Raw genomic sequence first — 25317 nt, 5'->3', positions numbered from 1 at the left:
AACTTCAACAGAGTACCCGCCTTCAAGGAAGTTAATGCTTGTCAATGGAGAGTGGCCAGACTCTCTGTACAAATTAAATAGATGAGAGTCTGGTAGGACCAGGCTACTTTTCCCCACCATTGACTGAATTTTCCAGGCCCAGCTATCCATGTTTTCAGTGTTATACGGTAGGGGGCGCTATGACACATCTTCTGGTACAGAATCTCCGGATCAATACACAGGAGAAGAAGAAGCTGAAACAAGTGATAGAAGATTGCTCACTCAAATGTAAAATAATGTGATCATCAAACATTAAACAGCATGTAAATCAAAACTGCTTAATGTTACCAAATGAAATGAAGCGTAACCCATGAAGAGAAAATGACTGTGAAGTTTTGGGGGTGTTGGACTTGATCTCCTCCATCTGTGTTCGATCATCGTTCTGAATCAGATCAAGGTGTAGTGATTTTCTCAACTTTTTTGTTTAAAATGTTGCCTTTCTTTATGAAACTTACCGACATTCAAGTGTTGATTAAAAAGGATGCATGAAGCTAATAATTCTTTTTTTAAATTAAAGTACAGTTAAATGTATTTTTCAAGTAAAAAAAATGATATCTACATGTGAACATAGTATACTGCAAGTGCAAAAATAATATATAAATAATAAACTATAAGTTTAATGTTATGTTCACTTAAAGAAAACTTAAAGTATACTTGCAGTATAAACTACTAAACTAATAGTTTACTGAGAGTACACTTATAGTACACTTAAACGTATACTTTTATATTCTAAAAGTGGGCCAATTTAGTCCCAAGCAGTATTGAAATAGTACAGTTACAAGTTTACTACAAGTACACATTGATATTAGTATACTTGCTACATAAAGTATACTTAAAAATATACTTGAACATTACTTAAGTATACTTCATAAAATGAACTTGAAGTATACTTCTTTTTCATAAGGGTATTGCGATTGTTATGCTTAGAACTAGGCTACAGGTGAGGACATACTGACAGGTGTCATAGTCCCTAGATTCAGGTGCATGGTCACACAAAATGTGTGGACAGCTGTCAAGCCTTTAATCAGCAGAAACCAACTCTACTACCACCACTCCACCGCACATAAACAAGTACACACTCACCCAGAGACACCCGCTTTCCCCCTCAAACCCCCACGGAGCATCTGACAGCTCTACCGTGAGCTTGTAATCCATCTCTGGGAGCCACAACACCCAGTGCAATTATTCTTTCTAGCTGACTTTACCTGGAAAACATAATTGAAAGAAGCTGTTTTTATTCGTACCACTTAAGGTAAATCTTTAAAGAGGAAAAATTCAGACTCGAATGAGCCAATTTCCTGATGTTATAATGACACGAGAAATTAATAAACTGCCAAGGGACAAAAAAGCTTCAGTGGGAAACTGGGCAACTATGTTGCTTACTCTTTACAAACTTATTAGAATAAACTTCTGTGATGAGACGCTAATAGGCCAATTAATATGGTTGCGGGGAAAAAAAAGGACGTGTGCTTTGGTGTTGAGGTAACCACAAAGTTTCGGGTGATCTGTGAACGTCTCCAGAGTGTCGCTCCATGTCACTCAGAGTGTACATATCATCGCTGTCAGGTGGAAACCCCGTATCTCCAAAACCGCTACTTTTCAGGAAATAAAAAAAAAAGATATTGTGGATTTATATATGGTCAGACACTTGCATGTGCCGTTATATTATTAAAATTTTATCAAAATCAAACTCAAATGGAGTTTGACTAGAGAATCCCAGGCATATGTTTTTTGTCCATCTTTAGAGACATCCGATAGCCTGGAAATCCAGACCTAAATCTGAAAGATTAATGGTCTGGCATCGACTAATGAAAATCGGCCAGTTCGAGCGGCGGCACCAAGCATGCATTTGAAAATCTCACTGCACGCAATTGGATAACACTACAACCAATCACAACAAGCCCCATACACTTAGCTACCAGTGGAGCTAACTGGTAGATTAGACTCAAACAGCAAAAACAGCAAAAATGCCCTTCTTGCAAAGGAACGATTCGAGCGGCGTCTTCTGTTCCTCTTTTAGATAAAAAGCCAAGTCTAACTCGTTCATTGTAGTGGCCAAAGCCGTTTCAAACAACTGGTGTTCATCCATAGCCATCTTGCAATGTTTGCTAATGACTTCTATTTACTATTAGCCTTCTCCACAGGCTATTTAAGACAGTATTGGCTGTAACTTGACGTTAAGAAGGTATATATTTATTTGGTCATTTAAATAATATTATAAAACAGGTTTATATGATTTTCTTTAAGGCTTGTACATCTTAGAAATAATAATATTTTAAATATTAAAATGTTTACAAATATTTAGAATATATATATATTTTTTTGTCTACTTTAGTTTTAGTCTTTTTGCTTTTGGTAAATTTTCCCATCACATGATGTTGCACATTGCCTCAACTCCATTGCAGTTCTTTCAAGGTCCCCAGCTTCAGAAAACCTTCGGTTAGGTCTATTTCTTTTCATTTTCATCAGCTTTTCCATTTTTTCCCTCGCTATTGCCCTTATAAAGCATCCTTTCTTTGTCCAGCCTTCTTTTTGTCCACAGAGGTTTGGAGCCCTTTAAAGGGTCGGTCAGATTTGGAGAGGGCAAACATTTAACAGTTTCACTCTCTCTCCTCTCTGTGTGACAGTACTAGTGTGTGATGTTGTCCCACGATGCCACCATTGTGCCTCAATGACAAAGTTGCTGTCAGTCATTGGTAAGCCTAGATGAACAGAGGAACCCCAGAATGAATGAGTGGGTACCAGAACCAGTAAACGCTCTGCAGTCAGATCCGTAATCGTGTAATATTTCACTATATTGTTCAAAATATTTCCTCAGGTGACCTAAAAATGTGTCATTGTATAACATCTAACAGGTAACATCTATATGAACTGGTGTTATTTAAACCTAAGTAATTAATGTTGCTAGACTTACTATTGCCCATACTTGTGGTGAGGGGGATCTGTCCCAGAAACCACTAAGATTCTATTCTGTTCTGTTCTGTTCTATTCTATTCTATTCTATTCTATTCTATTCTATTCTATTCTATTCTATTCTATTCTATTCTATTCTATTCTGAACAAACCTAACTACATGGGGTTACAGCAATGAGTAATGAGTAAAGTCAAACCAGGGAGAAAAGCTCTTTAACTTCACATTTACAGAGTACTGTGTTATAATGTAAAAATACATTTTGTGACTAATCCTGATCTACTTTGGAATGATTTTTTTGCAAATGTCAAAGTAATTTGTGAGGTGTAAAATGGAAGCATTATGCACCAGATAAGCAAGGATGTGGTTTAAAAGGAGAAAGCAGCTGTGAATTGCTGGCCCACTCAGACGTATCAAGTGGTTCCAGCCCAAGTGATTGTTTAGGATTAATGGTGCAGTCTCCAGTGCATGCTTTCTATGGAAACTCAAGTAGTCGGAGACAGGCCCTTGTGTGTGGCTGTTAGTAGAGTAGACAGGAACACCAGAGCAGGGTGATGAATGGCCCAGCGCTGGCTCCCAATCTGTTTTGACAGCGACTCTCGTCGGCTGTGTTAGTCAGCGAGGATGCATGTGTATGTGTGTATGAAACAGAGATACTGTATTAAGACTGAATACCAGAGGTTTCTTGCACACCTGTCTCCATATCTTGGTTAATGAGAGGCATACTGTCCATGTGAACAGAGTGGAAAATAGACTGTTAAAGAAATACTTACCCAAAATACAAACTTTTATACTCCATGTCTTTTAAAGTCAGCATGAAACGGAAGTTGCAATCATCTTTTTTCCCCCCTATTGTAACATATCAGAATGAAAAGGCTTTTTGAACAAGAGAAATTGTAGTACAGGACTTGATTTTGTCCATTGGGAACTGATTGGATTGTTGGATGGCTGTTTTGTCATGGGTCGATCTCATGTGAGTGACAGTTTGTCCCATCCTCGCACCAGTAAACACGCCAGAGAAGAGATGTCACTGCAAGAGGGAGAATTTATTTTGATTAAAGATTATATATATACTGTACTGTATAGATACTATTACTGTATATGCAATATCATAAATCATATATATATAAAAATCTTTTGATTTCATGATGACTGTAAAGTCTTAATATCCATCCTATTTCTCCTTGGCGTGTTCATGAGAGAGGTAGCAATATCTGATGCATGAATGAATCGCTCTTTTGAGTCAAATATGCCAATAAACCATTGATCCAGTTCACAACACCTGTCTAAATGATTCATTCATGAATCTACCTAATCTAAGCTTAACTCACAGACTCATGATCCAGACTCAGTTGTTCACATTTCATTAGAAGTGATGATTCTGAAGACTTGGAATATAGAGCATGAATCATATGACCACTTATATACATCTTTTTTGAAGCTCAAGTAAGGATTTATCCTTTTGTGTTCCTTTAAAAGTATTTGGAACAACATGAGGTTGAGCAAATGATTGCAATATTTTTATGTTTTGTTAAGTTTAACGTTATGCATATAGCGATGTGGTATTAACATATTCCCTCTTAAGGCATGAACACCTCGCTCGGTGACTCATCTGTCACACTCTTCTTCAGGTTGTTGCATACAGAATCCCACCTACTATTCCAGCTGTCTGCTCTGCATGTCACACACTGTGCTGAATGCAGCTGACAGAGAGGCAAACCAAATAATTCATGCTTAACATCTCCGACATGCTGATATGCAGTCCAAACTGCAACAGGTTTTGTTTTGTTCCGCTATTCTGTTATTGCACATTTCAGACTGTCTGTTAGAGAAGAGGATTTATCAGTGACTCTTTCTGCAGTTACATCTAAGCACCAATAGGTGGTGGCAAGTGACTGGAACGAACCAACTGACTACTGTATATGCATCCGAAATTGCATACTGTAAAGCAGGTACTGCATTTGGTTTAAAACATACTTCATGACCATTAAAAAAAGGATGTTCTATGCAGTATGAATATGTGTAATATGAATGAAATTCGGACGTACTACATCCATGTTGTCACTGTGATGTGACCTATGGCGTCACTTCACTGTCATTCACAAATCCTCTCCCGTGGCCTCATGGAATAGTAAAGTGTTCAGCGGATGCAATCTTCAGAATCTTGCTGGAAGTAGTAGGTCATCTGTGTAACTTTTCGCCACCTCAAACATTGGCTCAATTACTGTTTTTTACCTACTATATAGTGTCGAAGTTGGCATATTCGGATGCAGGGACTGTTTTCATGAGTGAATATTTGAATCATTCACTCAACCTATTAGTTCACAAAGACTGATTCATTCAGGAACAAAACAATTGACTGCCTTTTCCAATGAGTGAGTGACTGAATCATTCATTCCATAGTTTTGTTCAAAAGCAAGCACTGATTCATTTATGGACTAAACAAGTGATGGCTTTATGAGTGAATCACTGAATCATTCACACAATCGATTCATTTGAAACACTGAATCATTCAGGAACACCTTTAATGTGTGTTGCTCTGAAACATGCAACATTTTATGTTCTGCTATGGCTTTGTCTGGAACTTTATACATTGGCGGATCAAAATTAGACAAAGTAGCTGGCAATATTTTGTCTAAAAATATTTAATATTAAGATATTTTTAAAAAAAAGAAGTGTAGTTTCTCAGACTATTGTGTAAAAGCAATATCACTTAAAAAGTTGTGGACTGTTTTATGGTACTTTTAGAGACTTTTGACTTTTGAATTATAAATATAAATCCCATAGACTTACATTAAAGGTGGGTCCCAGAGAATGAGGAATATATATATATATATATGTAGATATATACATATATATGTAGATATTAAAATAGTGGAGTGGGCTCTGTTGCTTTTAAAATTTGTCTTTGCCAGTAAATAAGCACTTGTTTCATTGTACGAGTAGTGGTAGTAATGTTTTATGTTCTTTTAGGTATGCGAAACAAAGAGTGATGTAATTGCTGGCCTCCTCAGAAATTATATAATTTTTCCCCCCGCCCCTATATCATAGATGCATCAGTTGGCTTTTGTAAAGAGGAAAACAACAGTGGGGTTCCTGTGGCATGCTGTGGGTGAAGAAGAACAGTGTGGCGTGTTTGTGTTGTTGCATGTGACATGTGGCATTAGCGCTACGGTCACATGTCTTTGTTAGTCAAATCTTGGAGAAGGGTGTTTGTTACATCTCGATACTCTATCCAGTGCACGTTCAACTCACATCTTGCACAGCATCATATGTATACAGAGGAACAAATTTGCATTAATTCAAACGACTGCATTTGCAATTGCAATAATGAAACCAAGGAATATTAGACTTCTAAACTGATATATTTGTGCCTCACCACTGCTTTAAATGTGATTACAGCTCTTATTGCAAAACTCAGCGCAACAATTTCCTCTTTAACATTAAGTTTAGCAGTTGCCTGAATCCACTATCAAATATAAGGTTATCAGAGATCAGAATCCAAAAACAATAGGTAAAATTAGATATACTGCAAGATATAATATATACTGGTAAAATACAACCTTACACAAAAGAGCCAGAGCCAAAGGAAGCAACTCAGTCAGCATGCTGACAAAATATGTTCATGTCCAGATGGTTTCGTCACTTTAACATCCATTACTGCAGGCGAGTTTGCCAGCTATGATGTAACCTTGACCCATGAATGGGACTGCTACAGGTCTGGCTCGTGAAAATGAGCTCATATGTGAACAACAGGAATTTAACTCATTACATATGTACATTTAATATTCTAAGTAAGGTTTTAACCTCTGTAGATGGTTAACTTTCAACTCTGATGCTAAATAATTCACACTTTTGGATCATGCATTATCTACTCAATAAAGGCACATGCTAATAAATGCATTAAGCTTTTAAAGATTCAAGACAAGTGTGACGAAGTAGAGATCCCACTGGGTACAACACACACACATGCTCCCTTACCGCACCGCACACACATACTCACCACACTGCTTTTTCCTTCCTCTCTGTTTCTCTGTTGTCGGCGGTGCGGGTGCACATGCAGCCCGATAGCCCATGGACAGTTTCACACACTGCAATCCCCTGCTGTAGTAATATTCCGGTCATACATAGTACACCACACACATTTTTTTTATCTTGTTTATGTGTCATGTATTCTGTGATTTGTTTGTTGTGTGTCACAAGGGCTTGTTGTAGCCGTACTGGCTGGTGGCGCCGGCGAAACCGATCGAATGATCGGTGCACACTTATGACGTCACTGTTGGCGCCGCGCCGGCGCACACCACTCGGAGTCCGGTGAAACCATTTTTGTTGTTTGTAGGGGGACTGACAAATAAGAAAGAGAGTCGGACATATGTGTTATTGTTTTGTGATTTTGTTTGATATGTTTATTATGTTTATATGAGGATTTGTTTAAAACTATATCTAGTGCATATACTGTAGTTAAAGTCTAATACAAAAGACTGATGATTTAATTACCAAAGCAATGGTATGTCCATAGAGGGGGCGGAGTCTGGTCTATAAAAGAGGAGGCCAGACTCAAAGTTGGCACTTGTTAACCAAGTCGAACGTGAGCGTGCAACTGTGGTGTTGTGAGCGATTCATTGAAGCGAGTATATTGAGGATACCCTCTGTGAATATTTTATTTATATATTTTGTTCATCTTTATTTTCCAGTTTGTTGTTTCTTTGTCACTTTGTATTTTGGGGTTTTGAAGCTACACTGTAAATATCTTCACCCCAGCACTCGTGGAGTTTTTTTTGTATATATCTTTCGGTGCTGACAATAAATTACACCTTGCACAACAGTGCTGTTGTGGGTAGAGCCATCATTTATTACCCTCACGTTTCCCAAAGCAGATCTTCGGGGGTCGCTTTGTAACAACAAGGCACGGGGTAGAGTCCCATTTCCATCAGGATCATTGAGAACACTTGTGTTTATTTATTAAGCTTTTTTGTAATATGCAAGGTATTTTTCGTTACAGAAAGACAATTAAACTCTTCTGTACCTCTGTGTACTTCATGTAACAGCTTGCATCTTAAAGCAATAGAACATTTATTTTAATTATGCAGCATTTAAGATGTGAATATGCAAAAAGTAACATAAGGTTGTTGTTTTTTTAGGTTGTGTGAGTCACCCTCAGCAGTAACAACAAAAATGACACATTCATAATATTATAATTTATGTTAATTTTCAGTGAAGAGCAGTGAGAAGTTTTCAATATTGTAGTTTGATTAATATTCACTCATATAGGCATGTGGTGAGTTCAATTTTACATTTAGTTTTACCCCAATGTTAGGTATTCAGGCAGCAGGAAACTGATTCTGGAACAGATGAGTGTTTTGAGTTTGAAACAACTGCTTTAGGTGAATGAAGTCATAGAGAACCCAGTTCTTTCAGTCCATAATGTCCATATTCGTAATTGCCTCTATACAATAACCATTTCTAATAACCATTTCTTTGTCATTTGTGTTTTTTTCATTGTCAAATGATGGTCATTATCACATGGTCAGGGCTTGCCAGTGCATATCTGAACTTTATTTCACACTATATGAAGTATCTGCAAGTTGCCTGATTACACTTGATCACATTATTAAAATTCATGCTTCAAAATTACACTTTTTGAAAATTACACTTGGTGCGCAGCTATGAACCCACAGTCATGTGAACATCTCTCCTGCTTGAAAGTATTATCAGCTCTAAATGCGATTGTATTTTATTCAGTCTCAATGTATATAATAATGTATAATATCTCTCTTCAATCAGTAGAGTGGTGAGCTTCTCTCATCGTTGAATGTGTGTTACTTGTACTTTACACTGCAACAGCATGTCTTCAGATACTCTTTCAGGTATTTGATCAGAGATTTGGTTGAATACAAATGTGATTAGATGCATAGTACTTGACCATATAGTTAGATTAAAGAGATACTTCACAAAAAAGGAAAATTCTGTAATTATTTATTCACCACATGTCGTTGTAGACTGTCTTTCTTTTGCAGGACACAAACTAAGATTTTGCAAAGAGTGTTTTTGTCCATACAAGGAAAGTCAGTGCAACGGGGTCCAAACTAAGTCTAACACTAACTAACAATGGACCCCATTGACTTTCATTGTATGGACAAAAAAGAGAGACATTTTCCACATAAGAAAGAAAGAAGGAAGCAAAACATGATTTTTGCCCATTATCCTGATTTTGTCTTAGGATTGTGTCTGTTTATGTTTAGACATCAAAACCCTACGATTTCAAAAACATGTCAGGCATGTTCTTGCATTTTTGGATTTTTATAATGACCTGAATTTTAATGTTTCAAAGTTTTTTTTTGTACAGTATCAAAGTTTCATTGTAGAAAAGCCCATTGAAACACACATATATATTTAATTGTCTCTATTAAAAATGTTAGTTAAGCTATAACCATAAAATGTAAAACAAAGTTACAAACAAGTAAAATGTTACGTCTTTGTAGATTATAAACAACAACTTGGAAAACAGACAAAACAGAAAAGGCAAGAAGCGTTATCTGAGAAAAGAGAATATTAATATAATAGGTGCAGGCCACTATCTTTTACATTACGCTGACGTAATTTCCGAATCTTGCGAAAAAGGCCCATCCTTAAGGACTTGATTAGTTTGATCAAGTGTGTTTATTGTTGGGGCCATTTAAATGAAACCATTTTCATCTAAAAACAGAAAAGTTTTTATGTACTGTTCATTTACAAGACAACGGCGTTTGGCGGGCCTGAAAACACAAACTTTTGAAAACAGGATTCAAAGTGCAAGTCTTTGAATACAATACCGTTATCGTCTCTGTGTAAACAACAAAAACGCGAACTTGTGAAAACAGCGAGGTTATGTGCATGTGTATTACGTGTTCAGTCTATAGGCGCGTAGTGTTTCTTTACAAAGTGACATCGCCAACTACTGGCCTGGCAGCATACTGTAATACAGCGTTTTTAATCGTGTGAACTGGGATCATTTTGATAAAGTTTTCATCTGTAGGCGAAAAACTCAAAAGAAAAACTTTATTTTCAAAGTTGTGCACCACTGAACTACTATCTACACTCTATGGATTTGATATATTTTTGAAAAACATAATGGGTCTCATTCATGAAACATTCGTAAATATACGAGTAAATATGTGAGTGATTTGCGCGTAAAGAGACATTCCCGAAAATTCTTCTCCTGATTCACAAATACTTCGTAAACGTCAGATTTGATAGTGAAATGTGTGTGTGGGTTAATGAATTCCAATCAGTCGTAAATGGGACGCGCGTGCACGCTCATTCTTAATTACCATAAATCCCGCCCACTAAAACCGACTGACAACTATATATGGGCAACATATTATGACACGAAACGAAGGATTTCAACATGTCTTCTCAAAAGCGAATGAAGAAGAGAAATTTCTCAGATGCAGAAATTGAAGTTTTATTATCAGAAGTTCATTCAAAACGTCACATTTTATTTTCAAGCGTAGCTAGCCTACATAGTGGTGTATCAGGTCCTAAAAAAATATTTTTTAGGTAGGCTAATACCTAAATGCTTTAGGTAAAAATGTTTGGCAGCATATTACAGATGCAGTTAATGGAGTTTCATCTGTTAATCGAACAGTCCAGAAGTGAAAAGAAAATGGTTTCGACATGAAGCTTGACTGCAACACTTGTGACTTGCGGACTTGTAACTTGCGGAAAAAAGAATAAACAGCTTGAATAAAAAAAAAAAAAAAAAAAAAAACTTGCGGACTTGTGTTCCGTTTGCAGATGCTATTAGGCTACTGGCTCTCGTAATAAAAGTAAAAAGAAAAACCGTATGTAATTACTAGGCCCTATATATAATATTTTTTTTCAAAATGCTGTGTAAATATGTACCCGATTAAGGTGAATTAAAAGGCAGCCTTATTAATGATCAAAACGTTCGGATGTTAAACGCACCATTTACGCGTGCCTGGGACCAGGTGTAGATTTCTTTCGTATCCACTAACATTTGGGAAATACGAACATTTTAATGAATTCGAAAATTTACGCCAGAACCACTTTACACAAGATTTACACAAAAAATCGTTCTGCTCGTGTTTCATGAATGAGACCCAATGTGTTTAATAATGTATTTAATGAATGTCTAGATATATTTGAACTCATTCTTTGAAGCATTGTTATAAAAACTCAAGGCTGCAATTGTATCTACAACTCCCAAATATGAGAGCTGGGGAAGTGTCTTCTTTCTGCGTTTCACACACTGATTCATGTTATTGCACTTGACAGAGTTCATTTCCAAGAGGAAACCATCAAACTGCCTGCTCATCACTCGGGATATTACGGTCAATTTTGATATGAACAGCCTAACTGAAATGGGAACACATTACATTCGGAAGCCTGGAACGCAGATGCATGATTATATCTATTACAAACATCAATTTCCATCACATTACTCAACCGAATGTTCCCTGTCTTGTGCACAACTCTGCCATACCTCCCTACACTTCTTTGTAGATTTGTTGCTTCATATACTTCACACCAGAAGCAAAATGCCGTCGGTAGATCCCAAGTTTGATGGATTGGGAACATAATTCCACTCCCAACATGGTTTCCATGCTTCAGTGACCTCCTACAATAGCCGTCCACCTGAGATATGACTTTTACATTCAGCAACTGTGACTCTTATACGAATATGGATTACTGCATGAATCTGATTTATAGTCACCTGATTAAATATTGGCTGACCACATAGTGTAATGTCCACTTCATGTCATATGTTTGCTATTTACACCTTTCTTTTTGCCATTTAAGCAAATTATTATTGATTCAGAATGTGAGAACTGAGGTTCATCTCATTAAAAAAGGCAGCAAACACCATTCAGGTCATCAGCATTTTTCTTTTAATGCATCTCAGAAGTGGATCTCAATTCTTGTTTTTCGATAGCTAACCTGTCAATGTCTGACTTATAGTTATCTTTGCATATTAGATTAGGATAGGAGTATTTTAGGATAAAAATAAAAAAAGAAGACATTTTTAAACTGAAATCTTAATGATTATGCTGTATGATTTTCTCACCAGTAAGAGAATACTGTGTTCAAGATCATCACAGATGTCCTTATAGCCAAATGGGGTTGGTGTCACCTGCTGATATTAGTTTAATCAATGGGATAAATTAAGGTTTGTGATAGAGAATGATGATTCAGGGCAGACTGGAGTTTTTAGCATGAGGAGAGGGCGGCTCACTTTGACCCCGTCAGCTAATGATGGATGAGGGACTGCTGCGATTTCATTGGCCGAGCTCTGAGCCGTTAAGCGATCGCCATCATTCTGGAAAAAACAGCCTGTTCTCTTGCACTTCCTGGATTGAGGGGGATATTTTGTTGAGATGACACAATTACTCCAAAAGAGTTTAAATATAATCTCATCAACTGGTTAAATTCTTTAGACACATTTAGACACTTAGCGTATAGCTACATTAATAGTAGTTCTGTCAATAAAATGTAAAACATTTATTACATGACAGGTCAAAGAATTAATTAATTGCAATTATTCACATATATCAATATTTACTGAGAAAATTAAGATAATGTAATCATCTTGCAACTGTCAACCTGTGTGTTATAGCCATATTTACACTGTTTTTTGAGCAAATCTGTTGAATGAACAATTCAACGACTCACTTGTGAAGACAGTCGCATGTTTCAATTGCTGATGTAGTAATTTATATAAGCCAATATTTAGCCGTTTTGAGATTGTTGTATCGGCCCAAAACTGTGTCCAATTGAATCGTTCTTTCATCTTTTCTACATTTTCAAATGTTTAATTACATTTTGAGAAAATATAGTGTAAATTAAAGTCACCAAAAAATCAAAATTGACAATTTTATACACATACATATAGCCTACATGGTTATTGTATAGGTCTATAAGTTGTTCATAATTGCAATGAAAACATGATAAAAAGCTGGATGAAAACATGAAAGTTGCCTAAACTTTTGGGAGACCTGAAAAGTGCAGATGTCTCATTGAAGCAAATGTGATGAACAGATTTGTTGCACATCAATGCCCCAGTAGCTTGGGGTTTACCGAGTCAAAAAATGATGAGTGTGTGAAATAGCGGGATGGGTGTTAATGTGGTGATCTGTCACTCCATTGATCCTGCCTGGATCCCATATCCTGAAGTTCTGATGTGGGCTTTTCAGGTCTCTAAAGCTAAAGGCTCAGTTTCTGTCGACAAATGCCTTTGAAGTATGGACAGGAATCCCTTAGCATCAGAAACCATCATGGATTATTGGGTCAGTGTGGGCAGGGAGCAAAAGGACACATTCTCATTTTTCATTCTTCAGTTTTGAGCACATCAGTCACCCTTATATTGAACGTTTCATTTGAAACAGTTTTTGCCTCTAAGCCATAGTAAAGTAAATACTCAAAGCGCTGAAAGTTAAAGGCCAAGATTGTTGAGTCCTTACTGAGTGAATACTGTAACATGCTTTATAAAGTAGCAATACTCGCCAATTGCCATATGTGTAAATAATTGGCTTTGGTGAGTAAATAAAACGTTTTACGCAAGTTTTCAGGGGCCTCGTTTATACAATGTTGCGTAGAAACCGTCCCACATTAACCATCTTTTCTCAAATGTGCGTACGTGTAATTCAGAGAACAAACGTATGCACAAAAAAACGTGCGTCCAGATCTCTTCGCAAAAGATCTTGAAATGTTGCGCAGCTGAATGGTTTCAGATCTCTACCTTGTAAATGTCGCCAATTAATTTCATCAACATATAAAAGAGCACCAGTCAACATCCAAATGCTTTATTGAGAATGGCGAACGGCAAGAATTGCTTAGATTTCGAACTACCTGCAATACTCCGACTCTCTGTCAAAAGGAAAAGTGTGTACGGCTGCTTAGACCTTGACATGGCTCTAAGCACGTCAAAGACCGTTTTTATAAATATGAACATTGACATGGATTTTAGCGTACGCAAAAAAACTCTAATTCAAATTCAACAAATCTGAAAGTTCAAATCTGTGCATATACACGTTTTATAAATGAGGCAACATGTAACTTTAGGGATAATTAATATATAAGTGAATGATAAAATGGCTCTCTCTAATAGTGATGCACAACAGTGCTATTTTATTATAGCTTTTTATTAATATTTTGAATTAACTCTTACTTTTATGTTCAGTTTTCATTTTAATTTTAGTATTTTTGTTATGTGCTTTTGCCATTTATATATATATATATATATAGCTTTATTTCTATTTAGCTTTCAATTATTTTATTTCAGTTTTAGATTTAGTAATTTTATCTTCTAACTCTGAAAGCCTGTTCTCATCACAGAATAAAAATTCAACGGTAATTGTGACACAATGGATATTTATATCTCACAAGTGACTATTTCTTATAAATGTGAATTTACATCTCTTTACAATTTCAATTTTTTTTTTTTTTTACCCAAAAAAAAGGGGCTTTCAAATCTTATAGCTTTTTATTAGAAGTTTTTTAAGACAAAAGAGGTTGGGTGTCAGTTAGTCTCGCGTAGCCAGACCTTCAGACTGACGGCTGAAGGTCTGGAATTCATAGCAGCTTTCTTTGGCCAAGGCCCGCCCATAAGGCCGTTTGACCGACATGTCAAACAACTAATTACAGTTCGTTTCGTTCAGCGTCACGTTTCGGGGCGTGGAAATGTCCCCACAACAACAGACCGGCGTGCAACAAGTCAGTCAGCATAGAAAATCAAAGAAGGAGAAGAAAACAAGCAGTAAGTCATTGATCTGTTCGTGCACGCATACTTTTGAGAATCCTACATTTAGCTGATCTTGATAAATGCGCATTGTCACTCATGTAAACACAACAGTTTTTCTTCCGCAATCACACGTCTGCGCTTTGTTTCCCGGCGGACCGAAAATAAACGTGACACTCGCGCCCCCGGAAATCCGATAAAATTCAACCAATCAGATGACGACTTCGACATTCCTGAAGTGTTTCCAGTTAAGTGTACCATATGCATCAGACGTTTAGCCAACGTTCCGTGGGCGTGATGTCTGAGGCTGAGACTAGGTGTCAGTGCTTTATCTGCACTTTCAATCACTACATGCATTTGTGTTCTGTGTGTTAAGCCCCGGTGAAAAGTGGGACAAATGAAGGTACTTTACAGCCTCAATCTGAGAGAGAGAGAGAGAGAGAGAGAGAAAAGAGGTAGAAGGAAAGGGTGGAAAAAAGATTGACGTCTTACATTTCCCTCTCTAGTGAGCTTTCTCAGAAACAAATTGACTCCAGCACAGAGGGGACATCTATTTGTGAGAAACATGGTACTGGGACAACACATTGTTCTCCTCGCCAGATGCTTTTCTCACCTGTAGAAGTGGCATATTCAATAAGGGAATCTATTCTCCATTTGTCCAGCAGAGGTCTAAATCTTGGCTTTGTATACACCATGGCACCGCCGTGTCCTCCGGGACTACCTAACTGTGACAGTGAATGAATTTAGCTGGGAAGGGTGTAATTTGTCCACAGCAATAATATGGAGTGGTCCGCTCTACAGGCGGCGGGCCGTAATATAGCTTGCTGTAATGTAGAGAAACAGTCGCCCTCCGGGGTTCAATAACTGCTTATTACTCCTGCCTCCACTTCAGAAGCATCACCATCACCATCAGCCCAGTGGTTTCCCACATTATAACTCCAGCACAAATGCCTCTGCTCCGCTTATTCTCTAAGCCTGTTGAGCAAATACTCTGTTTGTGGTCATGGTTCTACAGGTCCGTGATCTAATAGATGATGTTAGGGAATTGTCCTCGCCAGCTCTCGTTTGTCTTCATATAGAGGCGAGAGAGAAGCCAAGCTGGTCAGTTTTCAGCGACAGGTTATGACATCTTGATGAAACTAGCTTCAGAACTATTTTTTCCCTGTGGATTTATTTATTCATATGATCTTCAATCTTCTCAATGAACTAGTGCAAAACAGTTTTAGTCATCTGAATGATCATTCTCTCTGTCTCTCTTTTTCTCCTGTGCAGTGTGTCCTGGCACTGATAACAAGCTCAGCACGCTGTCTGATTTGGACCAGCAGTATAAAACTCTTCGGAAATTTTACGAGAACTGTGAGGTGGTCATGGGTAATCTGGAGATCACCAGTATTGAACGCAACCGCAACCTGTCTTTCCTCAAGGTGAGTACCAGCAGCTAAAACTGATGATGGATGAATGGATAGATAGATGAAAAAAAAAAAAATCTTACTTACCCCAAACTCACCTTAAAATCCTAGTTTGGTAGATTTGCACCTTGTGCACCTTTTATTAAAATGACACAAATTAACACAATATAGAGCATTATTATGTGTGACTAACAAGACTATATAAATATATTAATAGCAGAAGACTATATTCTCTCAATATGAACACTCTAGTGACATGACATTAGAGAGCGAGCCATCCTGTATTTCAAAGGCAGCTGGAGCTTTTAGCAGTCTTTTGTATGGGTGCTGCAATTACTGGCTGGTGGTAACACTGATGGTTAAATAGCTCTTTTACATTTGCATTAATGGATGTTACTCTTCACTCTGGTTTCAAACTTGGTATGACTGCAGAAATGGAGCAAAAAAGGCTGTACATGACTGCCTTGTTTTCACACTAAAACCATGTATTACGTATTCAGAGAGAAATCAACTGGCCACCGAGTCTCTGAATAAATGGATGCTTTTTCATGAAAGTCGTCTCATACCGGTTCTAATGTATAGGATGAAAAAGTGGGAATATCTAAAATTGTGTTGCACACATGAAAACAAAGTGTGTCATATGATGTCCTAAGCATAATGTTAATAATTATCTGTCTATATGTCTTCTTTTAGAAGGTGTCTGACTATTTTACACTTGAATAATGTCATTGAGAAGTTGTAATAGCCTTTACAATGTAAAAATACACAGTGATGGTGAGCTAAAACTCACCATATAATAAACTGAAAAACTTGATTTTATGGTATGTAAAGTGTGTTTTTAACCCTTAAAGACCTTTATTGTAAAATCATTGTAGGCTTATTGCTTTTATACAGTATATCGGTGGAAACAGTGATATTATAAAAGGTTTATTCCTAATAAACCATTATTTTGCTACATACTGTAATAGTTTAATAGTCTATTAGCATATCTATAAATTACAGAAACGATATCGGTGAATATATATCGGTAAAAGAAGCACACACTGGCTTTTGACCCTCACAGAGAAAGAAAGCAGTGGAGCTTAAGTAGCTTGGGGTTCCCTGTGTATCCTGCTCCCTGAATCGTGTAGTTCAATGTTCCACATTTATTGTATGTCATTATGTGAGTATCAGTATTTGCTTTCTACCATGCACAAATAAAAAAAGTCACTGAACTTTTGCTGTGCAATTGTAACAATGAGCACTCAAACACACCAAACCAACAATTACTTAAAACACACACAAAAACTGATTTTGCACGGGCATTTTGCACTAGTTTAATAGTCTATTAGCATAATCGGCGCATGCATATAGAATGTGTCTTTGTCATCGCTTGTTTGATTGGTTTGAACCGCACACAAGAAGGTGGCCCAGGTCACGGTCTGCAGATAATATGAATGCAATCCGTCTTCCATCACAGAAGTAAACCGATATGTTTAATCCAGTTATTATGCGTCTCAAATCCTGTGTATTTTGTTGAGACTCCCCTCTTATTTTGTCCCACCCTACATCGCGCATGATTACCATTGAACGAACAAAGACATGTTTCAAAGGTCTCTTGTTTACCTGTATCCCTGATGTTTTCCCATCAATCTACCAGCATCCAGGATCAGGGTGCGTATCGGCAGGTGGTGTCACTTTGGCCTGTCAAATAGACCCATGGACCGCTGTCAGGTTTTATCCTGGTCAAGGCCTGAGCGTTCCAGCAGCAGCAGCAGCTAATGATGTTACAGGCTTTGACTGACTCTTCATTAAGGTCTGATCAATCAGGCTGCTGGCTACCTCATGCCTGCTTAGTGGAATACCAGAGTGGCTCAATGTCTGAGCTGCCAGGTCGTGTTAGCGTCAGGAACTGACACAGACTATTGCCTCTTTACATTTGTTGCTCTGCCACCGTGGTCCGTATACATGCAGTACATGTGGAGAGACAGATCTATGCAGTGGTAGGACCTCTCTCAGGTCATTTTGTTCCTCCTTCCTTGTTAAAATCCTTCTCACATTTCAATCTCCGAGTTGGAAAACACACTGCTGGTCTCTCTACCAATTTTACTATTTTATTTTATTTTATTTTATTTTATTTATTTTATTTTATTTTATTTTATTTTATTTTATTTTATTTTATTTTATTTTATTTTATTTTATTTTATTTTATTTTATTTTATTTTATTTTTTTATTTTTTTATTTTTTTATTTTTTTATTTTATTTATTTTATTTTATTTTATTTTATTTTATTTTGGCATCAGTATTTGGGAAAGTAAAAGGGAAGTTAAGTAAGAACTGATAAGAATGTAAATGTGTAGCTTGAAATGTGTAAGTCGCTTAGGATAAAAGCGTCTGCCAATTGCATAAATGTAAATGTAAGTACCATGTACATTTTTATTTAAAAGTGTATATCTTTAGATTGTGTAAATCATTTATACATTAATAAGTTATCATAACTGCATGAATATTTTAACATTACATTATTTTTTACCTTTTATTAATTTAGCAGATCCTTTTACCCAAAGCGACTTACAAACAATGAATGAATGAATATTATTTTATTATTATTACATATTTTTCCCTGATGAGGATATCCTTATTACTATATCCTATATCATATATCCTAGGATATTATCCTATAATATATTACTATAATAAAGTAACCTCTCCACACTTATCATATGCACACACACAGATACATAAATAAATAAATGTACAGTATGCATTCAAATCATTTATTTATTTATTTATCTGCGTGTGTGTGTGTGTGTGTGTGTGTGTGTGTGTACATGCATGCATATATAAAATAAAGTTTTGGATGCATGCTGCAGGACACGGTCAACCACTGTTTGATATGTAATATCATCTGTCTGTTTTTAAATAAACATGCAATGTGTCATGCATTTTATATATTTTTTATGCACTTTATTTTGTTTATGTATTTCAGGCGCTGCACATTTGTTGCATAATACTTATTGAATGGACATTCAGGTCTATGGTTTTGAATGCAATGCATTCTGGGTTATAAGGCATTGCAGCAGCCAGAGAAAGTTACTCAGAGTGACAGCACAACCAGCATGTGACTGACTCAACACAGAGAGAAAGTGACACAGACTGGAGTAGTGGGCAGCTTGGACCATGTAAACAGACACTGTACACAAATGAACCCATCTGTGTTGCAGAGTTCTCTCTATTTTGAACTAGTTTCCCTTTCAGCAGAAGTACAAGAGTCAAGAAAACTGGTTGAGAAAAATAATATTCAGGGCTTTAGCCACAAAAGTCCAGAAATGATGATGCCCTTAACAGTGGATTTATACCTTACTGTTTTATGCTGACACAACTAGACATTTTATGTGTCCAAAAGTCCAGACAGAATGCTTTTATATCTGGTAAAACTTGTAGATTAGGGGAGAGTCTTTTGTGAATACAAAAAGCAGCTTGCTAAGTGGTTTTAGGCTTATTTAGAAAGCTTTGTAAGAGTTGGTTTTACTTTTAATGTAATTGCAAGAGGATGGGTCAAATGATTTATATTTTGTCGTTCTGGATGCCAGAATTACTCAAATAGTGTAGCAATGTTCGTTCATAAGGGAAGAAGGAGGAGGAAACCGGCAAATGTTCAACAGAATACTTACATTATAAAATAAACAAACAGCTCCAACAGCTCTTGGCCATGCTTGCCACAGATAGCTATGCAAAATATGTAATAATTGTAATTATTATTATGAACTGTAATAATTGAATATGAAAATGTCACATTATGAACGTAAAATAGGACTTTTAACCCTGTAAAAACCTGATACAAGAAAAAATAGTCAGATATACTTTATAATAACAATAAAAAAATAAAAAAAGTTTGCACATGTGTTTTAGGTTGTTTAATTTTGATCAATCAGGCCCATATAGTAATAGCCATATGATATAGAAAGAATATGGACCTCTCACACACACACACAAAAAAAGCTTTTTGATGCAGATCTAATTTAAAATGCAAAAAAAGTAGATTTTTTTTTTTTAAATATATGATAGTTTTATAACAGTATAACAGAGTACATAAACTGCATATCAGTTGACACTCTATATCTCACAATCATATTGTCACGGGTTGTGAGTGAGAGACTAAACACACGACGAAGATGAAGAAGAAGAAGATAAACAGGCTTTAATATTCCCACGGGTAAATCCACGATAATCCACACACAACATACACATTGATGAGACTCAACAAAAACACACCAACTGAACTGAACTTAATTATGTGAGATAATGACACACACACACCTGAACACAATGACAAAATCAAATCAGTGTGGGAGTATGGGAGATAATGACACACACACACCTGAACACAATGACAAAATCAAATCAGTGACAATGACGACAAACAAGGCAGGGAGGAATGGTGAACGAAAACAGTCTTTGATGGTGTGACACATATGTCTTAGTAAGATGATATTTAAATGCTTAGTTTTATGATCAAATAATGTAGTTTTTACAACACATACTGTATAATGTAATACAATGATGATTGAGAGATGAACAAATAAACGTTCCTCAAAAGCCTGATTTAATAATCACATTTTAACATGATTTAAAAAAAAATATATATATATATGTATGGATAATCAAGTAAGCATAAGTTATCATAAGCTTAAGTCTAGTAAATGTTCATCGTGACATACTGCATAAAAGAAGAGGAACGTTTTTAGAATTATACTAAAAGGCCTTTTACTTGCTAAAAACAAAAAAGTATGAGCAATAAATTAGAGGTTATAATTCATATTCAATATTGTGGGGTTTTTTTCAGCAAAGTTGTTATCATGTTGATATTAGACAGTAGGGGCCAGGAAACTGGTATATTAAAATATGACACAGGGCTTTATAGGGTTAGAGCTACTATCTTTCTACAGTTTTGTTTCCTTATGTTTCCTCTTAGGCCAATGAGTTTAATAAGTCTGACTCTGCGATTACTTTAGTAAAACGCTCTGCTTCTCTACCCATTTCCCTCTTATGCTCCATAAAATCCACTTGCTTTCCTTTTTTAATTAGGATGTAATCAGAATCTGGGCCTGTCATTAATCAAAGCCGCCTAAATGAGAGGGGATTGTCCAGCTCACTAGCCTCATTACAGATCTGTGTGTGTGTGAGAGTGAGTGCTTTACTAATAGTTCAAGGTTGAAGCCTTTTGCAAACTCAGACACCAGTAATTCAGTCCCTTTGGTGTTCCTGAAATCAGTTTCTCAACGAGTTTCTGAATGTTACATCGTTTTCGCCAGAAGGTGACAGGAAGGGAATGTCTGTATGAGTGAGTAATTCAATCGTTTGCTCAACCGATTCGTTCAAAACACTGATTCATTCAGAAACGTGCAACATTTTGAATCTACGACTTTAACTTTTTTTTTCGCTGGCGCAGTAAGTAACTGTAGCCTACTGTAAAAGCGCTTTTCCACTACACAGTACCAGCTCGCCTCGGCTCGACTCGACTCGGCTCTGTTTGGTTTTCCACTGTGTAAAAGTTGTACCTGTACCTGCTTCCAGGTACTTTTTTTCGTACCACCTCCGGCGAGGTTCTAGGCGAGCTGAGGCGATACTAAAATGTGACGTGAAAACACGGCAGACTGCTGGTCAGAGAGAATCGTCACTATTCACTGCGTCATCATTGCACGCGCCAGACGGAGTATCCTGAATAAAAAAACAGCAAAAACAAAAACATCCAAAAACAATATACACTCGATTTCCTCCATTGTCCTGGGTGTGTCTCGCGTAAAAGATTAAGTCACGGCAGTTTCCTGCGGCGTCGCTATGACGACCAGGTACTATGGAGGTAGCCTACTATCTGCAATGGAAAACGGAGCGAAAAGCGAGGCGAGTCGAGCTGAGCTGGTAATGGTAATGGAAAAGCGCCAAAAGTAACTTGGTATTAAAATGTAAGTTGAGCATTAATTGTACTTTTTGTTTACTGAACTGTTGTATAAAAGCAAAAAAGCTTGCGATGCAAAAGCATTGTCATCATATGACCACATTAAACGTGGATGACTTTGTATCATTTAGGAACGAAACGGTAAAACTAGCTGAATGAGTGAGTCGAACCATCAACTCCAATTTGTTCAAAAACAATGACTCATTCAGGAATGCCATGTTTATGGAAGCTTGTTCTTGCGACTATTTCACGCGATTCCAACTTTATAACACACAATTGCAAATTTTTATCTCACAATTCTGACTTTTTTTCTCACAATTGTGAGTTTTATCTCAGAATTGCGTGATATAAAGTCACAATTGTGTTATAAAGTTTATATCTCACAATTCTGAGGAAAAAAGTCTTTTTTTCCTTATTGGACGTTTATAAGCTCACAATTTTGAGAAAATATGTCAGAATTGTGAGATATATTGCGTGTTAAAAAGTCAGACTTGCGAGATATAAAGTCAGAATTATATCTCGCAATTGTGTGTTATAAAGTCAGATCTGCAAGTTTATATCTCGCAATTCTGTGATTAAAAAGTCACAATTATCTTTTAAAATGTTTTATTCTGTGGCGGAAACAAGCTTCCATGCCTGTCAATGCCATGTAAAATGTAATAATTGTTCACAGTATTGCTGTTTTTACTGTGTCTTTGCTCAAATAAATGCAGCCTTGGTGGGCGTATAAGAGACTTCTTTCAAAAAAAGTTTTCGCTGCGTAGAGCAAAATCGCTTCTTGCTCAGTTTACATAATACATAGATTTGAATATGCCCAGTATTTGGAAATGTCCATCAAAGTACCGAAGCTATATCCACTGTATTCTGAGTGAGTGCAAGTATCTCCTCCCTATAGCTGCTATTTCACCCACTTAATGTGTGCTGCTGAATGGGCATGCCCTTTCCCAAGAGGTAAATGAACCAGGCTGTAATTTTACTAGAGATGATGCTACTTGACTTCTGCACCTCTCATTTACAGATGTAGAATTTCACTACCTCCTCACTAACGCTAAACCCTCTAAAATCACTTCAGCCTGACTCTCTTCAGCCTGGCATAATGTGCCCAGTGAGAAAGACGAAGGGTTCAAGAGGGCTTGTGGGAGAAAATGGTAATTGTGTCTGTGGGCTAATAGCACTGCCTCATTATCCCACTGCACTGTCACCGCAACATTGTTGGAGGAGAGATTTTCAACGCGGCCGCGAGCTCACTAACATTAGTGTAATTACAGCTTTTTTTTATTGGAAATTAACACATTGTTAGATTAAGCATCTCTTCACCTTTGCATAAAAAGTGCCATCACAAATTTATAGTCTGTAAGCATATTAGAGTCTACTAATTATACACTTTAGCATTCATTATGCTTGAAATGCCATGAAATAAAGGCCATTTTCATGGCTATGGTCATATTTTCAACTTACTTTCTTGTCATAACTTTTTACTGAGGAATGGCATCTTGTCTGGAGTGCCCTTGAGAGCCACCAGGGGGCATTCCATCACAGACTTTTGCCATTCCATCAAAGACTTCTTTTCCCATCATCCTTTGCCCGGACTCATCTTCCATTATTGTTTTCATCTGTGTCTCATTAGCTCACCCTATATAATGGTGCGTTCAAGTCATCTCGTATAGATCGTATTTACGAGTTGAACGCACTTGAACGCCACCACAATGTCGTAAATACCAGTGGGGAGCTCGGGATTTTCTCTAAGCTCCGATCTTTACGAGTTGGGGGCGTGTCAGTGATAAGCATGGCGGAATACACAATACGTAAAGGTATTTAGCTTTGATATTGTCAGGCTTTTCTATTAACAGCTCAGTTAGCTAATCGCCAACACAGAATATGATAGTATTATAATATAACAATGCAACATGTAACGATGTGTTGGCAGTGGCTTCATAAATTAATTAAAAACATAAAAATACAAAGTACACCTGATGCACATTTCTTTGTTCTTCATTTTCTAGAACAAGAGTTTAAGAACCATACTGTATTTTTGTGTAATTAATTAAGAGAAAGTACTCCGCCATTTTGCTCCGACGAAAGTGACTTGAACGCACATGCCGTTATAAGCACGACTTCCCACCTCGTACGTACGAACTTCCCAGGAGGACTTGAACGCACCATAAAGCCCGTTCTTGCCTGTTGATACTGCTACTCTGAGCCTTGTATTCTGGTTTTCTCATGTCTTGTTTTTGATTCTCTCAGTTTACCTCTGCTCTTATCTCAGTCATTGTTTGATTGGTTGTTTGTGCATGACCTTTGACTGTTTTTAACTTTGTTTGTGGATCGCCCTCATAATAAAGACTGCATGTGGATCTTCAACCCTTGTGTCTCTGAGCATTACATAACACATCTAATATCAGTTTACGACCAAAGGAAAAAAGTCAGAATTGTGATTTCTCACAAAAGCAAACTTGTATCTCACAATTCTGACTTTTCTCAAACAAGCCTACTTAACTCATTCAAAGGTTATTAAAGTATTTTTCTTTCTTCAAAAAGGAATGTTTTAAAGATTTGTGGCGTTTTGAGAATCTACAAGATCTGCAGATGATTCGTTTAGCAGGTGTTTCACATCAGTTTGCTTAATTGACAATTTAATGGCTTTTTAAACAAGTGTTTTCATTTTGGATTCTTAAAGGTACAGTAGCTAGCTAAAACAGCCTGTTTGGATGGACAACAGTCATGTAATATTGAATTACTGTTTTTGGTCCAAGATCCTGAACATGAGGAGAAGAAAATGTAAGACATGTCCCCTTCAAAGTTTTATTTCAAAGCAATGATTCAGAATGATTGTGTTATTTTAGTTTTATTTGTATACTATTACAGTGTTTATTGATTTTTTTTTTTTTTTAAATTAGCTTTCATTTTCATATTTTCAGTTAACATTTTTTTCAGTTTAAATGTGCTTTTATTATTTTTCACACATAAATATTTATATTTACCATTCATTTAGCATTTAGTTATTTATTTTTTATGTTTTGGTAATTTAGTACTTCAATTTAAACTTTTTTTTTTTTTTTTTTTTTTTTTAGTTAATTGCCAAGGCAACATTTCTATTTTGTATTTTGCATTTTTTAAAAGGGCATCTATTATGCAAAATTCTCTTTTATATGGTGTTTGAACATAAATGTGTGTTGGCAGTGTGTGCACACAACCACCCTATAATGATAAAAATCCACCCAGTGCTTTTTTTTAAATCCCCATAAATCATGAGCACTGTCTCAGAACAACCCGCTCTCAGAT

At 36.6% G+C, this 25317-nt stretch overlaps 1 protein-coding gene across 1 annotated transcript in view; it reads left to right on the top strand.

Moving 5' to 3' along the window:
- The window catches only part of erbb4a (erb-b2 receptor tyrosine kinase 4a), a 185134-nt gene that overhangs the window by 88486 nt on the left and 71331 nt on the right, over positions 1-25317 (top strand). The window contains exon 2 of the mRNA XM_084104152.1: positions 15960-16111. Within this exon, the coding sequence (XP_083960278.1) occupies positions 15960-16111 (152 nt within the window). The remainder of the gene's footprint in view (positions 1-15959; positions 16112-25317) is intronic.

Source organism: Abramis brama (genome assembly GCF_963993115.1).
Source record: "Abramis brama genome assembly, chromosome: 2".
In the NCBI taxonomy this organism is placed as follows: Eukaryota; Metazoa; Chordata; class Actinopteri; order Cypriniformes; family Leuciscidae; genus Abramis; species Abramis brama.
The sequence above is the reverse complement of the archived record's forward strand: the minus strand, read 5'-3'. Positions and strand labels throughout refer to the sequence as shown.